Genomic DNA, 16,979 nt, shown 5'->3' with positions numbered 1-16,979 from the left:
CCCATATGAGGTGCAACAACAGTCTATGCAACAAAAGCCTTTCTTTACATGTGCAGCTAAAGTGTGGATAGGGGATCAGGAAACTGTCCACTGCTTCCTTGTCAATTTTCATTCTGTGATTTACAAAACTGATGTGTGCACAAGCTCAATGAATCTATAGGCCTTCTATGATATTCAATATAGTTCCCGATCAAACATCCAGAGTCTATGTGCATGGAAGCTCTAGAATCTTAGGTCTGGGAATACAAATGTGAGGATGTTGGGAAAGCCAGTGAGATGCTGTCCCATTTGTTGCTCATTCAAAACAGGGTTATCTACTGGACTCAGATGGTCAAACAAGGAATCCTAAATAATCATTCACTGATATTAGTAGGTTCACAATATAGTCAGAAGAACACTTAGCTGAGAGAAAGCTCCATTGAATAGACCAGAGTAGGAGTACAAGGAGACCTACTGAGGATTGTTCTCTAAAATATTTCCTCTACTCAACCCTACAGGTAACTTGCAACTTGATACTGAAAGCAAAATGCCCAATCTTACCTCCATGTCTGAATTCTTGCTCCTGGAATTTTCAGATATCCGAGAACTACAGATCTTACATTTCTTTGTCCTCTTGGCAGTATACTTGGTAGCAGTCACTGGCAATCTTCTCATTATCACAGCTGTAGTGCTGGATCATCACCTGCATGTGCCCATGTACTTCTTCCTCATGAACTTGGCCATTCTGGATCTTGGCTCAATTTCTGTCACATTACCTAAAGCAATGGACAATTTCCTCATGAATAGCAGGTCCATTTCTTATTCAGGCTGTGTGGCTCAAGTTTTCTGCCTCGTCCTATTTGGAGGGGCAGATTTTGCCATCCTAACAGTAATGGCACATGATCGACATATTGCTATTTGCCACCCATTGCAATATGAGGCAATTATGAATGAAGGAGCCTGCATTCGGATGGCAGCCAGTGCATGGATTTCCGGTATCCTTTATGCCATGTTACACACCGGTGGCACTTTTGCCATCACCTTCTGTTCCAATATAATCAATCAATTGTTCTGTGAAGTTCCACAGATAATAAAACTTTCGTGCTCAGACTTATATCTAATTGAATTTGGAATTCTTCTGTTTAGCTATGGCTTATTTGGAGGATGTTTTGTCTACATCATTATAACTTATGTGAAGATTTTTGCAGCCGTACTCAGGATGCCTTCTGAGCAGGGTCGCAAAAAAGCCCTCTCCACTTGCCTTCCCCACCTCACTGTGGTGTCTCTGCTTCTTTTCACTGGAATGTTTGCCTATGTGAGGCCTCCTGGTAACACTTCTTCTGAGATGAATGTAATTTGTGCCTTGATTTATGCTATATTACCTCCATTGCTGAATCCATTCATCTATAGCATGAGAAACAAAGAAATCAAGACTGCATTGTTGAAGCTCACTGATCTTGGACATTTCCCCCAAAGCAGCTCGAGCAAAATTCTTCTAGTAAAACAGGGCTGAACTGTCTTCTCTAGTTTATTGTGTTTATTGGTTTTCACCTTGTACCTTTACAACCCTGAAAATCAGCTTTCCTGCCATTGGAAGGAAATGCTGTGTGGAGTAGAAAAACCTATTCCTTGATCTAACCCTAAACTTGTTTGTATTATGTGTGTGTTCTGTGTACAAATTGTAGACATTGTGCACTACAAAGTTTCTTTGCCTCAAGAATTCCTGGGACAGCCACCTTTAGGTTGCTGTCAGACAAGCTGTTTGATCTGATGTCGTTGCTTCTCCACTCTGGATTTAAAATGCTCATTCAGACAGTGACATCCGTATCTCCCAATCATTGGCACCCTGTTCTCACCCCAACTTTCCCAGCACCGGAGAAAGTCTAATCTTTATTGATTTAACTGGTCTCACTGTGCATTTCACGTCATCTGAACTCTTTCTTGCAAAATCAAGCTTCTGTCTTTGTGCCATTTAATTTTAAAAAAATTAAATTAGCAATGTGCGCATAAACTGATGTTCACCCCAGGGATGTGAAACACCACTTGCACATTTCTGCACCCAAACATTCTGTCAGGATTGGGATCCCCCAGGGGAGATGTTTTTGAGTGACAAATCTCCCCCAACCCCCTCTCTCCTGTTTCAGCCATGGTAAGCCATGGGAATAGTCCTTAGGCTCCTATATCAGCCGGGAGCCTGGGGAGGCTAACATCCCTAATTCAGGGAGACCTGGGTAAAGCTGGGGGGGGAATTAAAATCCAGGCCGCCTTGTTTCTGAGTAAAATTGGACTGAATATGTGTCCCAAACATTTGCAGGGCTTTCTGGCCATGGACTTTGGCTAAAGTGGGGGGTAGATGTTAATCAGACTACAGAGATCAGTTCCCCAGGAGAAAATGAATGCTTTGGAACATGGACTCTGTGATACTGTACCCCACTGAGGTCCCTGTTGTCCTCGGGCTCCATTCCTAAATCTCCAGGAGTTTCCGTGCCTGGAGCTGGCAACCCTATCTTCCGTCCCACTTTCCCCCATGCAAACTGTGTTAGCAGAAAAGGGATTTTCCGCTTCAGAGTTGGTGTTTGAGAACATCCAATGACTGAAACAAGAATAAATGTACTGAAGTCAATGCAGCTACTGTCATGTAAATCTGCATGTAAAGATGCTTACACTTTCCCCCCATGTATTCCAAGGAAGAGAGGAAAAGCAAAGGAGGCTGAGAGGGGCTGCAGTACTTGGTGGAGGGATTGTGGAGCTGTCAAAAAGGAGTGGTGCTTCGAAGAAGTGCTTCTGCATGCATGAAAGACAATTCCTAAAAAGGATGCCAGCCGACCGCCCACTCCGTGGTTACCGCACAGCTGTAATCTGAATGGACAACCATGGAGTAAGCACATGGTGAGGTGGATTAAGGATAGCATGTTTGGACAAACCTCTCCAAAACAAATAACACCAGATAAAATAGAGGCATGGCCACACCCCGTCAAGGCTGTAATCTGACAGCAGCCTTAATATCAGAAATGTAATGTTTTTACCAGTTTTAAATGTTTTCTTTCCTAATTGGCATACACAAACTAAAATCCATAGATTCTTTACCTTGGATGTTTTGGGTTTTTTAGGCCTCCAACTCTCTAGGTCTGATCTAGAGGATCTGAGGTAGATTTTGAAATTGTTGTCTAAATCTTAGGAATTAGTGTTGTTTTCACCATTCAATAATAAATCCAACCACAATTAGGTATGTATGTCTGGGTTCCTTCCCAACGCTTCAACATGGAATCCCAGTATTTATGTACAAATGAGAGAAGACAAAAAGCTCTCCTACCATTCTGACATTTTAATTGTTTGACCCTCTTCTTGAGGCATCGATAGATGGAGAGATTATAAAGGATCCAGTCACTGTGGACTGCCCAGTCTACATACCTGTTATGGCACTCTCAGGATTCAAGATCTTCCCTTCAAATTACATGCTGTGTACAGGGGAAGGGTGTTGATGGACATTTCTCTGCACAGGCTAATGTGTCAGCAAAGAAAAGCAAATTGTGATGATAATACCAAGGCAAGCTTGGAACCACTATGATCTGCCCAGCCATTGGTAAAAATCTTGGGAGACTTAAGGAAGGTCCATAAAAATGTTTGTAAGATACAGTGGTTAAGTGTGTGGACTCTAATCTGGGAGAACTGGATTTGATTCCCCACTCCTGCACTTGCAGCTGCTGGATGACCTTGGGTAAGCCATAGTTCTGACAAGAACTGTTTTTGAAAGGGCAGTACTCAAAAGAGCTCTCTCAGCCCCACCTTCCTCAAAGGGTGTCTGTTGTGGGGAGAGGAAGGGAAAGTAGTTTGTAAGCCGCTCTGAGATTTCAAGTGAAGGGTGGGATATAAATCAAATCTCTTCCTCCTCCTCTTCTTCTTCTACTACTTCTCTTCAGCATAAGACTTTAATCAACCTAAGCCTAACTCCAAAACTGTGGTGGGATCTTTCTTTTGGGTGCATGGTGGCAAAATTAAAGAACTGTAATAATGTGATACTCATAAATTTTGCTTAGATATATTTGGTCTTATTTCATCCACAGGTATGATGTGTTTGTTTCAGTTTGAAATGATTTGGAGGGATTTGCTCATTCAGGGGACCTTCTGATACTTCAAAACAGGATGATTTGTTTCAGAAATTGTTTCTGAAAAAAATGCACACCTCCTATGACTGGCACCCTACTTCTTAGAACTGCTTCCTTAAGATTGGAACCCGAGCATTAAAATTGCTCTCTATGTTTTCTGCTCTGGACACATTTCTTGAAGGGGTTGTGACTCAGTGAAAGCACCTGCTTCCCCCCACCCCTGCAATGATTCATAATGTAAAACATGGCCAAATGATAAAACAGCATAAAATAATTAGCATAATCAAACCATCAACAACCCAGCTAGACCATAAAGACAGCTTATTACATTTAGAATCCAAAACAATTGTTTTAAAACAAGGATGGAAGCGGATTGTGAAAGAATTCAGGAGTGGATGGCAAGTGTTGGTTTGGACAGCTATTTTAATGCCCTGCAATGCTGCAGGAGATCCAGTAATGGGACAAAACACATGCATATGTGAAAGTTATCAACCAAAAAATGAAAAGACCTCATAGTAAGTAATAATAACCAGAATAGAAACTGTGAATGGTAGACACTAGAGATGACAATATGTCTATTTTGTTAAATAATGCATAGTATACTTATATGTAACAGTACACAATACAATACAATTCTAAACGTGTAATGTGCAAAATGACAATACATTCAAATGATGTTCAACAATGAAGTTCTCATCAAGTTCTACCGAAGATTCCAGAAATGAGCTTCATTTCAATCGTCTTCTTCAGAAATACATGTATACAATTAAAGTTTTCATTCATTTTTATCAGGAATCAATTTTGTATTTTCAATCAATTTTCAAAAGTTCCATGATATTTTCAAAAAAGTTACAATGATTTTCAGATGGCCAACCAGTCACAATCTTCAAACAGGCAACTCTGTAGCATTACTAAGCCGGTGCTGCCTCCTCTACTTTACGAAGTAAATCAGTTTTTTTAAAAAATTACCCTTGTACCTAGCTAGCTCAAAAGCAGGGGAAAATTTATTGTGTAGTTGTGCTGGATAGAAGTATTAGGAACACTGGGATTGATTTTGCTGGCATATTTTCAAAAAAGGTTGTGTCATTTTTCATATAACTTGAAGCTTAAAGTCTCCAAGAGCAAAGTAGCATTTATCAAGGGTACTGGATGTCCCACCAATACAGTAATAACAACAACCCACTAGCTAAACAGTTTTCAAAATTTAATTCAATCTAATTAAAGGGGAGATAAACAGTTGTAATTTCTATTACACATGTGTATCCACTAAAACAGAATAACATTCCATTACCATGCTTGTAATAGTGGGGGGGGGGGAAGCATCTTTTTACTAGATCATGGGGAAATGTTTTATTTTCCACAAAAAAATGATAGGGCTACTTCTTTTCAAGATCTGGCTGAGCAAACAAAACTATAGAACTGGAAGGAAGGCAAGGAAGAGGGAAACAGACTATTGGAAACAACAAACTTGTTAGGAAGTTGCATAGCAATGACTGGTCCAGCCATGAGAAATGCTGCCTAGTCTTGCCTTGCTCCAATGCTGGCTTGGTTGATGGGTTTAGCAGGATATGCAAGTGTTTGCCTCCTTGTAGTAAAGTTTGCAAAACGGCAGAGCCAGCAGAGAGTAAGAGCTACTGCTGTTTACTGTGCTCTGCCTTCCCTGCACCTGTAGTGGCTGCAGTGTTGAACTGCACTAGAAGTAGAATAAATTGATATGTATTCTGAATGTAGCATGATGCTGGCTTCAGAGCCCCTCCAGCTGACTTGGGCCACTGGAATTTTGTCCCCCCAGTCCCTCTTCTTGGCAAACCTGCCTACACATGCAAACTCTAGATTGCACAGTACAGCAAAGGAAAAAGCATCTAAAATTGTTTAAACCTTTCTGATCATTAGATGTTTCCTATTGTTCAGTTCAGGCCTCAACACAATAATGAAACATTTAGGGAAAAATATGCAACCTAGCAGCCCAGTACTGGAGGCTAAGATAGAGAAAATCTCCACAGCCACCATATATTTCCCCTTGGTACTTAGGTAGGTTGGAACAAAGGTTACCCAAACACTGCAAAAGACCAGCATGCTGAATGTGATAAACTTGGCTTCATTGAAACTATCAGGTAACTTTCTGGCAAGAAAAGCCACAGTAAAACTGATCACTGCCAAGAAACCCATATAGCCCAAGACACAATAAAACATAGTAACAGACCCCTCATTACATTCCAGTATAATTTCTTTAGGTGTTGCATGCATGTCAACATCTGGGAATGGTGGAGAATCTGCCAGCCACACAGCACAGATGATTGCTTGAATAAGAGAGCAGAAAAGAACAATGGAGTGGGCCAATCTGTTCCCTGCCCACTTCCTCAATTTTCTCCCTGGTTTGGTGGCTATAAAAGCCAAAATCACAATAAGTGTCTTTGCCAGGACACAAGAAACAGCCACAGAGAAGATCATGCCAAAAGCAGTTTGTCGAAGACATATCACCTTCTTGGGTCGGCCAATGAATAGCAATGCACAGAGAAAGCAGAACAAGAGAGAGATGAGGAGAGTATAGGTGAGGATCCGATTGTTAGCTTTCACTATAGGAGTGTCATGGTTCTTCAGAAAAATTCCTAGTATCAGAGCTGTAATCAAACCAAAGAAAAAGGCAAAAATGGCTGAAATGATGCCCAAGGGTTCTTCATAGGACAAGAAGCTGATATCCTTGGGAATGCATACACTGTGATTTGCATTTGGATAGTATTCCTCTGCACACTTTTTACAGTCATTCATGTCTGAAAAGGAAGGGATGTAGTTTGAATACAACAAATATACTATACATCTCAAGTGTGTTCAATATTTTACCAATATACTGCAGAGGTAACTGTTCTCTACTCCCAGTTGTTGCCTGTGTACTATGTACAGATCTATTGAGATAAGGCACTGATACTTATTAAAAATAGCTGGTTTAATCTTCAGTGTCTCTAAAAAAGTTTGCTATCAGGCACTTTCAGAATGTAGGCATTGTAGCTCTGCAATTACACTTCAAGCTTTTTTTTTTTGAAAAAAAGATATAGATAAGCTATATGCAAGAGAAAAGAAGACGCTTGCCTCACTAATTGGCAAAAGCTAATCAGAGTTGCCAGAAATAATAGAAATCTGAGTGCACTATAGAAGCTGGCTAGCTCTGCTTTACAGTTGGAGCCCACTTTCATCTCGTATCTCCTCACATACCTGGGAGGAACACTTTGCTTCACCTGTTCTTGTAGTAATTATGATTATCAGAGTAACAGGAACCTAGCTGAACTACCAGAGTGACCCCCTGTTTGACCAGCTGAAATTAGTGTTCTGATTTCTCAAATTAAGAATGGGAATTAAATCACAGTACAGATTTAATTCCTTCAGAACTCTACAAAACCAGTATTTCATGGTGGAAGGATATATTGGATGTAGTTTGAATACAACAAATATACTATACATCTCAAGTGTGTTGAATATTTTACCAATATACTGCAGAGGTAACTGTTCTCTACTCCCAGTTGTTGCCTGTGTAATATGTACAGATCTATTGAGATAAGGCACTGATACTTATTAAAAATAGCTGGTTTAATCTTCAGTGTCTCTAAAAAAGTTTGCTATCAGGCACTTTCAGAATGTAGGCATTGTAGCTCTGCAATTACACTTCAAGCTTTTTTTTTGAAAAAAAGGATATAGATAAGCTATATGCAAGAGAAAAGAAGACACTTGCCTCACTAATTGGCAAAAGCTAATCAGAGTTGCCAGAAATAATAGAAATCTGAGTGCACTATAGAAGCTGGCTAGCTCTGCTTTACAGTTGGAGCCCACTTTCATCTCGTATCTCCTCACATACCTGGGAGGAACACTTTGCTTCACCTGTTCTTGTAGTAATTATGATTATCAGAGTAACAGGAACCTAGCTGAACTACCAGAGTGACCCCCTGTTTGACCAGCTGAAATTAGTGTTCTGATTTCTCAAATTAAGAATGGGAATTAAATCACAGTGCAGATTTAATTCCTTCAGAACTCTACAAAACCAGTATTTCATGGTGGAAGGATATATTGTCTCTTTTTGTCCGGAAGAAAGCCTGATAGTTAACTATCAACAATCCAAGATTGTTGGGGGGTTTTTGGCGGAAATCACATGTACACCACACGAGAGCACAATACATTCCTTTTACTCAATTTGCGGGTATTCTGGTATACTTCCACCTGGAGAGCTTCATGATTACTGCTCATATTTGACTGTTCCACACTACAGGGATGCCTTCATGTTGGCATACCTTAATACCTTACCATCTAGACTTTCACAAGTCTTAAGTGTCTTTGCCAGGGTAGAATATGAAACTGTGTTGCCGGTAGTGTAAGACAAACTGTATCACATGCCCTTTGAATATAATTACTTTTCTGAGCCTAGAAATCTTTTAATTCCTCCTTTGCTCTAAAATATAGATCATATGGAGACATTACCTCATTTATTAAAAGATAATAGCAGACCTGTCACTCTTTTAGCTGCAAAATTGTATGCATTTGTGATAGCTTTTTGCAGCCTTTCACATGGGGTCTAGCTATATTTTAGTAATCTTTTTAGAACTAATAAATTAAGAAGCCGTATATAGCAGATAGAGAACTGTTCTCTGCTCAGACTAAAGAATATTTTCATGGGAATGTTGTGGTGCTTCAAAAAAATCCCTAGTATCAGAGCTGTAATCAAAGAGAAGGAAAGAGCAAAAAAGGGCAAAAGATGACCCTCAAAGGTTTTTCATAGGACTAGAAGCTGATATCCTTGGGAATACATAAATTGTGTTTTTTGTTTGGATATTGTATATCTGCACATTTTTAATAGTCATTCATGTCTGAGAAAATAAAATGATGTGGATTTGAATATCACTAACATGTCATACATATACTGATCCTCTAGTATAAATACAGAACATTTGTCTATGTGAGTATTGTGTTATTAGTAGCATGTATGTATAAATGCTACTAATTAATGCAATACTTCTCAAATAGATAACTATTTTCTGTTTAGATTGGACAGTCAGCTCTAGGCAGAAACATAGCAGAGACTAATGCTGAGAATTAACATTCATGACATACTAAATATTTTTAGGGTATAAATACCAATCATAGCTGTTACACATCAATGTCAGTAATTAGAATGCTGCGGGACCCCACCTCAGAACACAGAGCTCTATCTTAATGAGTCTGGAAATCTATATTTCTGAAAGACTGGATTATCATGTTCTGAACTTCTTCTTTTTTTAATTAATATTTTTATTGAGTATATGTTACAATTTCATACGGATATTCTTTCCAAATATGTTATACTCCTTTTGAAACTAAAAACAACAACAACAACCATTGAGGTGACATATCGCCTGTTTATAACTTAATCCCAATCTTGTTTATACCCTCATCTTTTTCTTATTTCCTTATATTACCCGCTTATAATACCACCATGCAACTTCCTCTATATCATATTCTATGTCAGTAATTAGAATGCTGCGGGACCCCACCTCAGAACACAGAGCCCTATCTTAATGAGTCTTGAAATCTATATTTCTGAAAGACTGGATTATCATGTTCTGAACTTCTTGAAGCATGTGAACAGTCATCTAAATAAGGTAGGACCATCAATGATAGTGTGTTTTTAGAGGGTAGCCATTTTTGTCTTATACCTCGCCAAATCTTGTTGGTCTCTAAGGTGCTTCTGAACCCGAATCCAGTGGTTCTAAATGATCGTGTAGTCATCAAAGGTGTTTGTTACTGCAGCAATGAGTCATAGAGAAACTTGCATATTCCTTACCAAATAATGTTTCTATTGACAGTACTCATTAATATTCATTCTCCCCTACAGTCCAGGTAAGATCTTTATTCCTAGCATTACATTCAGTGCCCTTGTGAGTCTTACCAGGTTGCTCACCAGGCTACCTTGATCCCTACCCTCACTCATTCAAGCAAAACTGCAGGGTGGTAATTACATTGCATGATGGTGTGACATCACTTCCTGGTACTCGCCTCAAAGTAACATCACAGAGTCACATGGTGCTGTTTTCCCCACTCTCTGCTCCAAATTCTCCTGCCCCCAACACCATGCCATCTGGTAACCCTAATACTCATTCACCTAGATTTTTACTTTGTTTTTATCCTCTATTCATTGTTACTTTACTGATCATGTAAACTGATTCTGAGCTTGTGATATTTTGATGGCCTGATTTTATATTTCTATAGATTCACTAGGAATAAGGCCTGTTGTGGAAATAAATACAAGGGGCTAGAAAGAGGCTCTGGGAGAGTGCCCTGGCCTTGGGCATACAGTGTCAATTTGCTGTGGCGACCTCAGCAGGGTATAATGACACAGAGTCCACCATTTTCTCCAGAGCAACTGATCTCTGCTACCTGAAGAGCAGTTGTAATTTTGAGTGATCTCCAGCCCTCACCTGGAGAGTGGCAACAATTGTTACCCAAGATGAAATGGCTGGTTTGGAGGGTGGAGTCTATGGTGTAGTGGTTTGGTGTAGTAGTTAAGTGTGTGGACTCTAATCTGGGAGAACTGGGTTTGATTCCCCACTCCTCCACATGCAGCTGCTGGATGACCTTGGGCAAGCCATAGTTCTGGCACAGCTGTTCTTGAAAAAGAGCAGTTTCCGTGAGAGCTCTCTCAGCCCCACCTACCTCACACGGTTAAAGAGTTTGTAAGCTGCTCTGAGACTCCTTTGGGTACTGAAGGGCAGGGTATAAATCCAATCTCCTCCTCCTCCATTGTACCTATCTGAGGTCCAACCCCTCCTCAAACCCAACCCTTTCCAGGCTTCACCCCTAAAATCCCTAGGAATTTCCCAACCTGGATCTCCATCCCAGCTAACCATCAATCTACTGTTATCTGCCCCTCTGACTTCAGCTGATTTCTGCCCTCCTTCCTGGAAGGGAAACACTCCCAGTTCGGTCATCCAACTCCTTTTATTTCAAACAAAATATCAACACACAACTGTTGCTGGTTGAAGTATTTATAGTCCAAAATCCAAACAAAACAGTCGAAGATGTACTGGCTACACAACTTTTTGGTAATCCTTTCTCAAGACTGGACTATTATTGAAGCTATCAGAAAACATACAATACAAAGCAATCAGTCAAACATCATCAGCAAAGTCACACAAAATACAATTATTCCGCAAAGAATGGTAAGAAATTCTGTACACTAGATAGTTTTAGTTTGCTTACCCACACCTACAAGCTCAATTTACATTGCTGAAAGCTCCCAACTTCGGCACAGCGTCAGTCTCTCAGTTAGGCGTTTTGGTTTTCACAGCCCTGACGGGCATGCTCACAATAAGTCTCACCAAACAGGTGTTTCTAATTAAGTGTGCAACAGTTTTTTGAGCTCTCTTAAACCAGTACTATATGAATGCTACCCAGTTATATAAATGCAGAGAAATCCAAACTTGCATTAAGACCAGTTGGTGCAAGAGAATGAAGTTTATGTATAAACCATGCTTCTTTTTGTAATAAAATACGCTCAATATCCTCAATATTATATTTATGTGGTTTATATTGATAAATAACACAGTACCTTAAACTTTCAGGGGCATATCCTTTTTCGTGCCAATGCTGGGTCAATGGTGCATCAAAATTATGTTTTTTTAATTCTTGAAAAGTGTTCAAGGATTCTAGAATTTATTGCCCTAGAACACTTCACCACATAAATTTTATTTTTATATAAATATTTTATTGAGTTTTCACTATAATGCACAAACCTATAACATATCTTAAATAAACAATCCATCCAGTTAACACCCTATACAACAAAAATCTTCTCAACAGCAACAAGTCAAGCAAGCATAATTACATTTTTCTTCTAGTTAATCACTAAATAGAGTAATTATTGAGTACATACTTCCATTAGTAATAATTTTTAAATCCTCATAATCAACATTGTTCTCTTGAAACAAATCCTGAAAAAAATTCCTACTTACTCCAATATACAATAGATTTTTCCATACAGTAATGTCTAGTATATTATACCACTATACTGGATCATTTTTCTATACAACATACATTCCCCCAAATTTACTATCACCTGCCTAATTATTAATTCCAACCTTTGCTTAAGATTAACTAAACCCTCTTCCATACCACTTAATTACCTTCATTTTTCATTTTGCAATCTCCACCACCACCCTTTAATTTACAACCTCTCACACTCACCACTATAATCTGTAAACTAACAACACATTAATCCCACAATTTCAGAAGGAGAAAACCTCAACAAACAAAGAAAGAGAAAAAAACAAAACAAAAATTATATAAACATTCTTATATTAATCAACTCAGTTCATTCCATTTTACACATCCAATTATACATCCAATTTCATTGGATGAAATGAGTTAAATTTAAGATACGAATTCTTGTCTATATTCCTCTTATGTATAACTGGATAGCATTCATGTAACAATGGCCTGGCTGAGAAGCGGCATTTTCTCCAGTGATAAGTGAATGACTGTTATTGTTTTTCACTAGATGTCCTTACACATTTACTTACTCCCTCCTGGAAAGCAGTTGTAATTCTGAGTGATCTCCACCCCTCACCTGGAAATTGGCAATAATGGTTCCCAAGGAGGAAATGGCTGGTTTGGAGGGGGGAGTCTATGCCATTGTACCTGTCAGAGGTCCCACCCATCCTCAAACCCCACCCTCTCCAGACTCCACCCCTCGAATCTCCAGGAATTTCCCAACCTGGAGTTGGGAACCTTATCTCCTTCCCAGCCAATCATCAACGTACCTTTATTCCCCTCTCACTCTTCAGCTTTCCATCTGCCTCCCCACCTGCAGCCTCTACTGTACTCTGAAACCCTGACTGCGAGGGAACCTATCAGAGCTTGGAGGTGCCTCAATTCCTTGGCCGCAGCCTTGGGAGAGGCAAACTCCAGCACCCCAGGCTAGGAGCCCCGTCTGCCACATCATGGTCCATTCCTTTCTGAGCACTGAAGGAGTGCATCCGCCATGGAAGTCGGCGAAACTGGAAGTTGGGAGCAGTTGTAATTCTGAGTAATCTCCAGCTCTCACCTGGAGATTGGCAACATTGATTCCCCGGGAGGAAACATAGTCTTTCTCTTCAATGGGGACCAAAGCAGCTTACATCATTATCCTCTCCCCCTTTTGACTTGCACAATAAACCTATGAGGTAGGTTATGCTGAAAGTCTGTGACTGGTCCAAAATCACCCACTCAGCTTCCACAGCAGGCAGACCCTGCCCTGAAGCACTGATCACTACACCTAGGGTAGCCAACCTCCAGGTGGAGCCTGAAGATAGTCAGGTATCACAACTGAACTCCAGACAACAGATTCCTCTCTCCCCCTGGAGAAAATAACTGCTTTGGAGGGTAGCCTCTATGGCATTCTATTCAGCTGAGGCCTCTCCCTTCCCCAGACTCCGGGTTCCTTCTACTGGCTTCCTTAGACACAGAATATTCAGGAATTTCCCAACCTGGAACTTGCAACCCTAGTCAGGACTGGCCCCAATGAGTTCCTCACAAAGGCCTGGAAAGGGTTTCCTTCCTTTGTCTTTTTACTGACAGAACCAAGCTTGGTTGCCCAACCACAGCCACTGAGGGAATAGGCCCACAGGAGCCAAGGAGGAGAAGTGTCTTCATCAGGAGAGACAGCCATTTGGCAGTTATTCTGACAGGGAACAGTGGCTGAAGTGTGAGTGGGTGGGGAAGAGGAGCAGACCCAGCACACAGCCAGTGGCATGCAAGTACTCTTGAGTGGTGGTTGACAGGCCAATGGCTGATGGAGCGCACTGCACAGCCAATGGGAGAGCTGGAAAATGGCCAATACGCCAAGAGAATTATATTATGATAATCCTGGCTTTCTGACTGCTATATCCAAATGTTGATAGGTTCTTTTTACTGTTGATATATCTGTTTTTACTGAATTGCTGTACCATACTAAATCTGTACCATTTTAAAGAACACATTCGTGACGGTATTTCTTTTAGGTTAGCTGCTTTGAGCAGATCCTAGATGTGGTTTTCTGTTGTTGGAAGACATGATTACTGCCAACCAGGCCTGTCTCAGGTTTGTTAGACAAACTATAATCTCTGTTGTTTAATTTCTGTAGTATATGCTAAAGAATGCCTGTGTAGTATAATCACAAGCCCAACTGTCATTAACTAAATGATCATTTTTAAAATCCTGCAGCAAGTCACATCTGAAGTATGCATATTTAATTGTGTTTCTTTGACAGACAATCTATTTTCTTTCTGCCATTTTACTCCTGTGTAAACATGTAGGTCTTACCCCTCCGGTCAGATATCTTCCCTTCTGGACATGGAGTGCAATCATAGCAACAAAATGGCTCCCCCTCCTTCATTTTCTTTCTGTAACCAGGATAGCAACTCTCGGTACATACTGAAAGAGGCTGTGTCTAATGCATTCATGAGAAAGGAGAGTTAACATCTTCAAAGAAATGAGTGTAAAATCCTTAACATTAATTGGCGTGATACAGAAGACATTCTGCTATGATTTTATCCCACACTGCTATGGTGGTATTTAACATGCTGAGACAATATTTTCGATCCTACTGACTTTCTGCCTGATTCATCTCTCACTCCATCCCCCATCCCTGGCAAAGCCTTCAAATGATACCTGACCTTCTTTTTAACCCAACAAAAATCCTTGTGGAATCTTATGCAGGAGAAGCAGAGACTCCCATATTGGCAATTTCTACTCAATTGTCACCAGACTGGGAAAAGTGGCCCATTAAAGAAAAAATAAATCTTGTTTTAGCATTGATAGCAGCCACTAAAGCTCAGTCATGCTTAGTTTTCTTGGGGGTTTGCAATGTATACAGCTTTAGCATCTTCACATAACTTCTTACTCCTATTATGAAATTGTTATGTTAATTGCCAATGGATTTCTGCATTCACTTCAAGGTTCTAATTTGAACCTTTAAAGGCCTTCACAATCTGGGGCTGTCATGATTCAAGGGCCATCTTTTCCTTTACAAACCCATATGATAACTCTGGTTTCCCCAGCAGCTCCTTCTGTCCATCCCCACCTGTAGATGAATGAGGACAATCCCTGCCCAGTCCTGGGATATTAAAGTAAAGAACCCCAAACTATGGAATGATCTGTTGGAGGATTTCAGAAAGATCAGGATGCACTTTACAAAGCTTAGTTGCAACACAATACTGAGGTCTTAAGGGAAGGGAGAGGCAGCTGAGAGAGGAAAAGGTAACACAGAAGTACACTGAGAAGCAACTTGAGTGGAACAGGCCACATCTTTGTTGATTACAGCATTGGGGCTGCACAAGGCATGAATCCAGACACGGGGTGACTCACATCTATTGGTTGATGGAACCCCTCCCCAACTTGAATGCTGGGGGTAACCTGGTATGACAAACCAGTGGAGCCACATGGGCACAAGCTTCAGCTTAGACCCCTTACCAACTAGGAGAGGAGCCAGGCCACTGTGCCTGAGCCAGGCATGCTGCTGCAGGGCTCAATCCCCAAGACCCCTTAAGTGGGTCCCCACTCAGGGGAAGCAGCACACAGGTGCAGCGTCCCCTAAAATGGATCCAGGTTAGTGACTGAAACCACCATAAAGCTGTGACAAGAAACAAGTAAATAACAACACAAAACAACGTGGAACCCAGGGAAGGAAAGAGGAAGGGTGGGGAGCATCTGGGCCCAGGCAGCAAGGCCTTAAGAAGGGGAGAAATGGACCAGACTGAAGCCTCCTTTCTCATGTCTGCTCCAGCACCTGTCTCTCAAAACATTCCATGTCACTAGCAATTGGTTGGCATTGCAAGAAGGCTGCTGGACTTCCACACCCCTTCAGAAGGGGGCAGCTTTTCCTTGACTCAGCATCTCCCCCTGCAGCCACAAAATGCCCCAGGTAAGTCTGTGTCTGTGATTTCCTTTTTGTTCTGGCTTTCTGGTTTCTATTGTTTCAGTGGATAAGGGCCCTGCTGACTGTGCCACTGCCTCCAGAAGTTAGAGAGATGGCAATCAGCGTTTAAAGTAGTGGCACCTTGTTTGTGGGATGAACTTCCCCTTGAATCTATCCTGGCACCTGTGTTGCTTTCTTTCAGGTGCCAGGTCAAAATATTTCTCTTCACTCAGGCTGACCTAGCTGAGCTCTGAGAAGGAGCAGGAGACAGAGCTGCTAGATGGGTGAGGTTTTTTTTTTTTTACTTGCTTTCAGCTGAGGGGATTTAGCTGAGGGTATTGTGTGGGAGGACTGTGTTTGGGAGTGTGTGTAAGGGATTAGAGTTGTTGCAGAGTCTTGGCTGCTTGAGATAGGGTGAGAAAGGGTAGTTGTTTGATTGTAAATTGAGTGCCTGAGTGAATTTGAATAGCTGCTGCCCCGCCCTTTCCTAGGGAAGGCCTCTATTTAAGGCAGCACCTTGCCAGAGGCATGATCTAAAGGGTTCTTTGTGTGTGGCTCTTAGCCTAGGGACTCTTAGACTAGGGGCTCTGTAAGAAGCCCAGGAAGAGCCAGAAAGCCAAGGCCCTAGACTCCTTGTGTTCTCAGTAAGGTAAGTAGACTTCAACAAGGGGAAGCACATAAATACAAAGGGTTTAAAAGGGGGATTATATTTAATTATTTTAAAAGCAATTATGAAGCCAGAATGCCAGCAGGGGGTTGGGGGCTATCCAGTGTTTTGCATGGAGTGTCACATGTATGACTATCTGCCCACTGTACAGAAGACTAAGGTGTGTGCTCGGTGCAAGGAGCTCCTGGTTCTTAGGGAACAAATTTGCTCCCTTGAGGCCAAGGTGGCCTGGAGAAGCAGAGACAGTCAGTTAGGTGCATGGAGAAGACTCTTGGGGACTTGTTAGATATGTCCCACTCTGTATCTGGCAGCCCCACTGATTTCAGGGAGCATGAGG

At 41.1% G+C, this 16,979-nt stretch overlaps 2 protein-coding genes across 2 annotated transcripts in view; one reads left to right on the top strand and one right to left on the bottom strand.

The window, feature by feature from the left end:
- The first annotated feature begins 526 nt into the window (after nucleotides 1-526).
- Nucleotides 527-1,492, top strand: LOC107115051 (olfactory receptor 14I1-like). The gene has a single exon (XM_015416655.1). It carries the CDS (start codon nucleotides 527-529, stop codon nucleotides 1,490-1,492), a length of 966 nt encoding a protein of 321 aa, XP_015272141.1.
- A 4,465-nt stretch (nucleotides 1,493-5,957) lies between these two features.
- Nucleotides 5,958-16,979, bottom strand: part of LOC107115050 (vomeronasal type-2 receptor 26-like) — a gene marked incomplete at its 5' end in the record, with an annotated part of 13,671 nt that continues 2,649 nt past the window's right edge. Inside the window, 2 exons of the mRNA XM_015416654.1 lie at nucleotides 5,958-6,856; nucleotides 14,382-14,508. Coding sequence (XP_015272140.1) covers nucleotides 5,958-6,856; nucleotides 14,382-14,508 — 1,026 coding nt within the window. The remainder of the gene's footprint in view (nucleotides 6,857-14,381; nucleotides 14,509-16,979) is intronic.

The sequence above is a fragment of the Gekko japonicus genome, unplaced genomic scaffold, assembly GCF_001447785.1.
Source record: "Gekko japonicus isolate JY-2015 unplaced genomic scaffold, Gekko_japonicus_V1.1 scaffold6598, whole genome shotgun sequence".
NCBI classification, from domain to species: Eukaryota; Metazoa; Chordata; class Lepidosauria; order Squamata; family Gekkonidae; genus Gekko; species Gekko japonicus.
The sequence above is the reverse complement of the archived record's forward strand: the minus strand, read 5'-3'. Positions and strand labels throughout refer to the sequence as shown.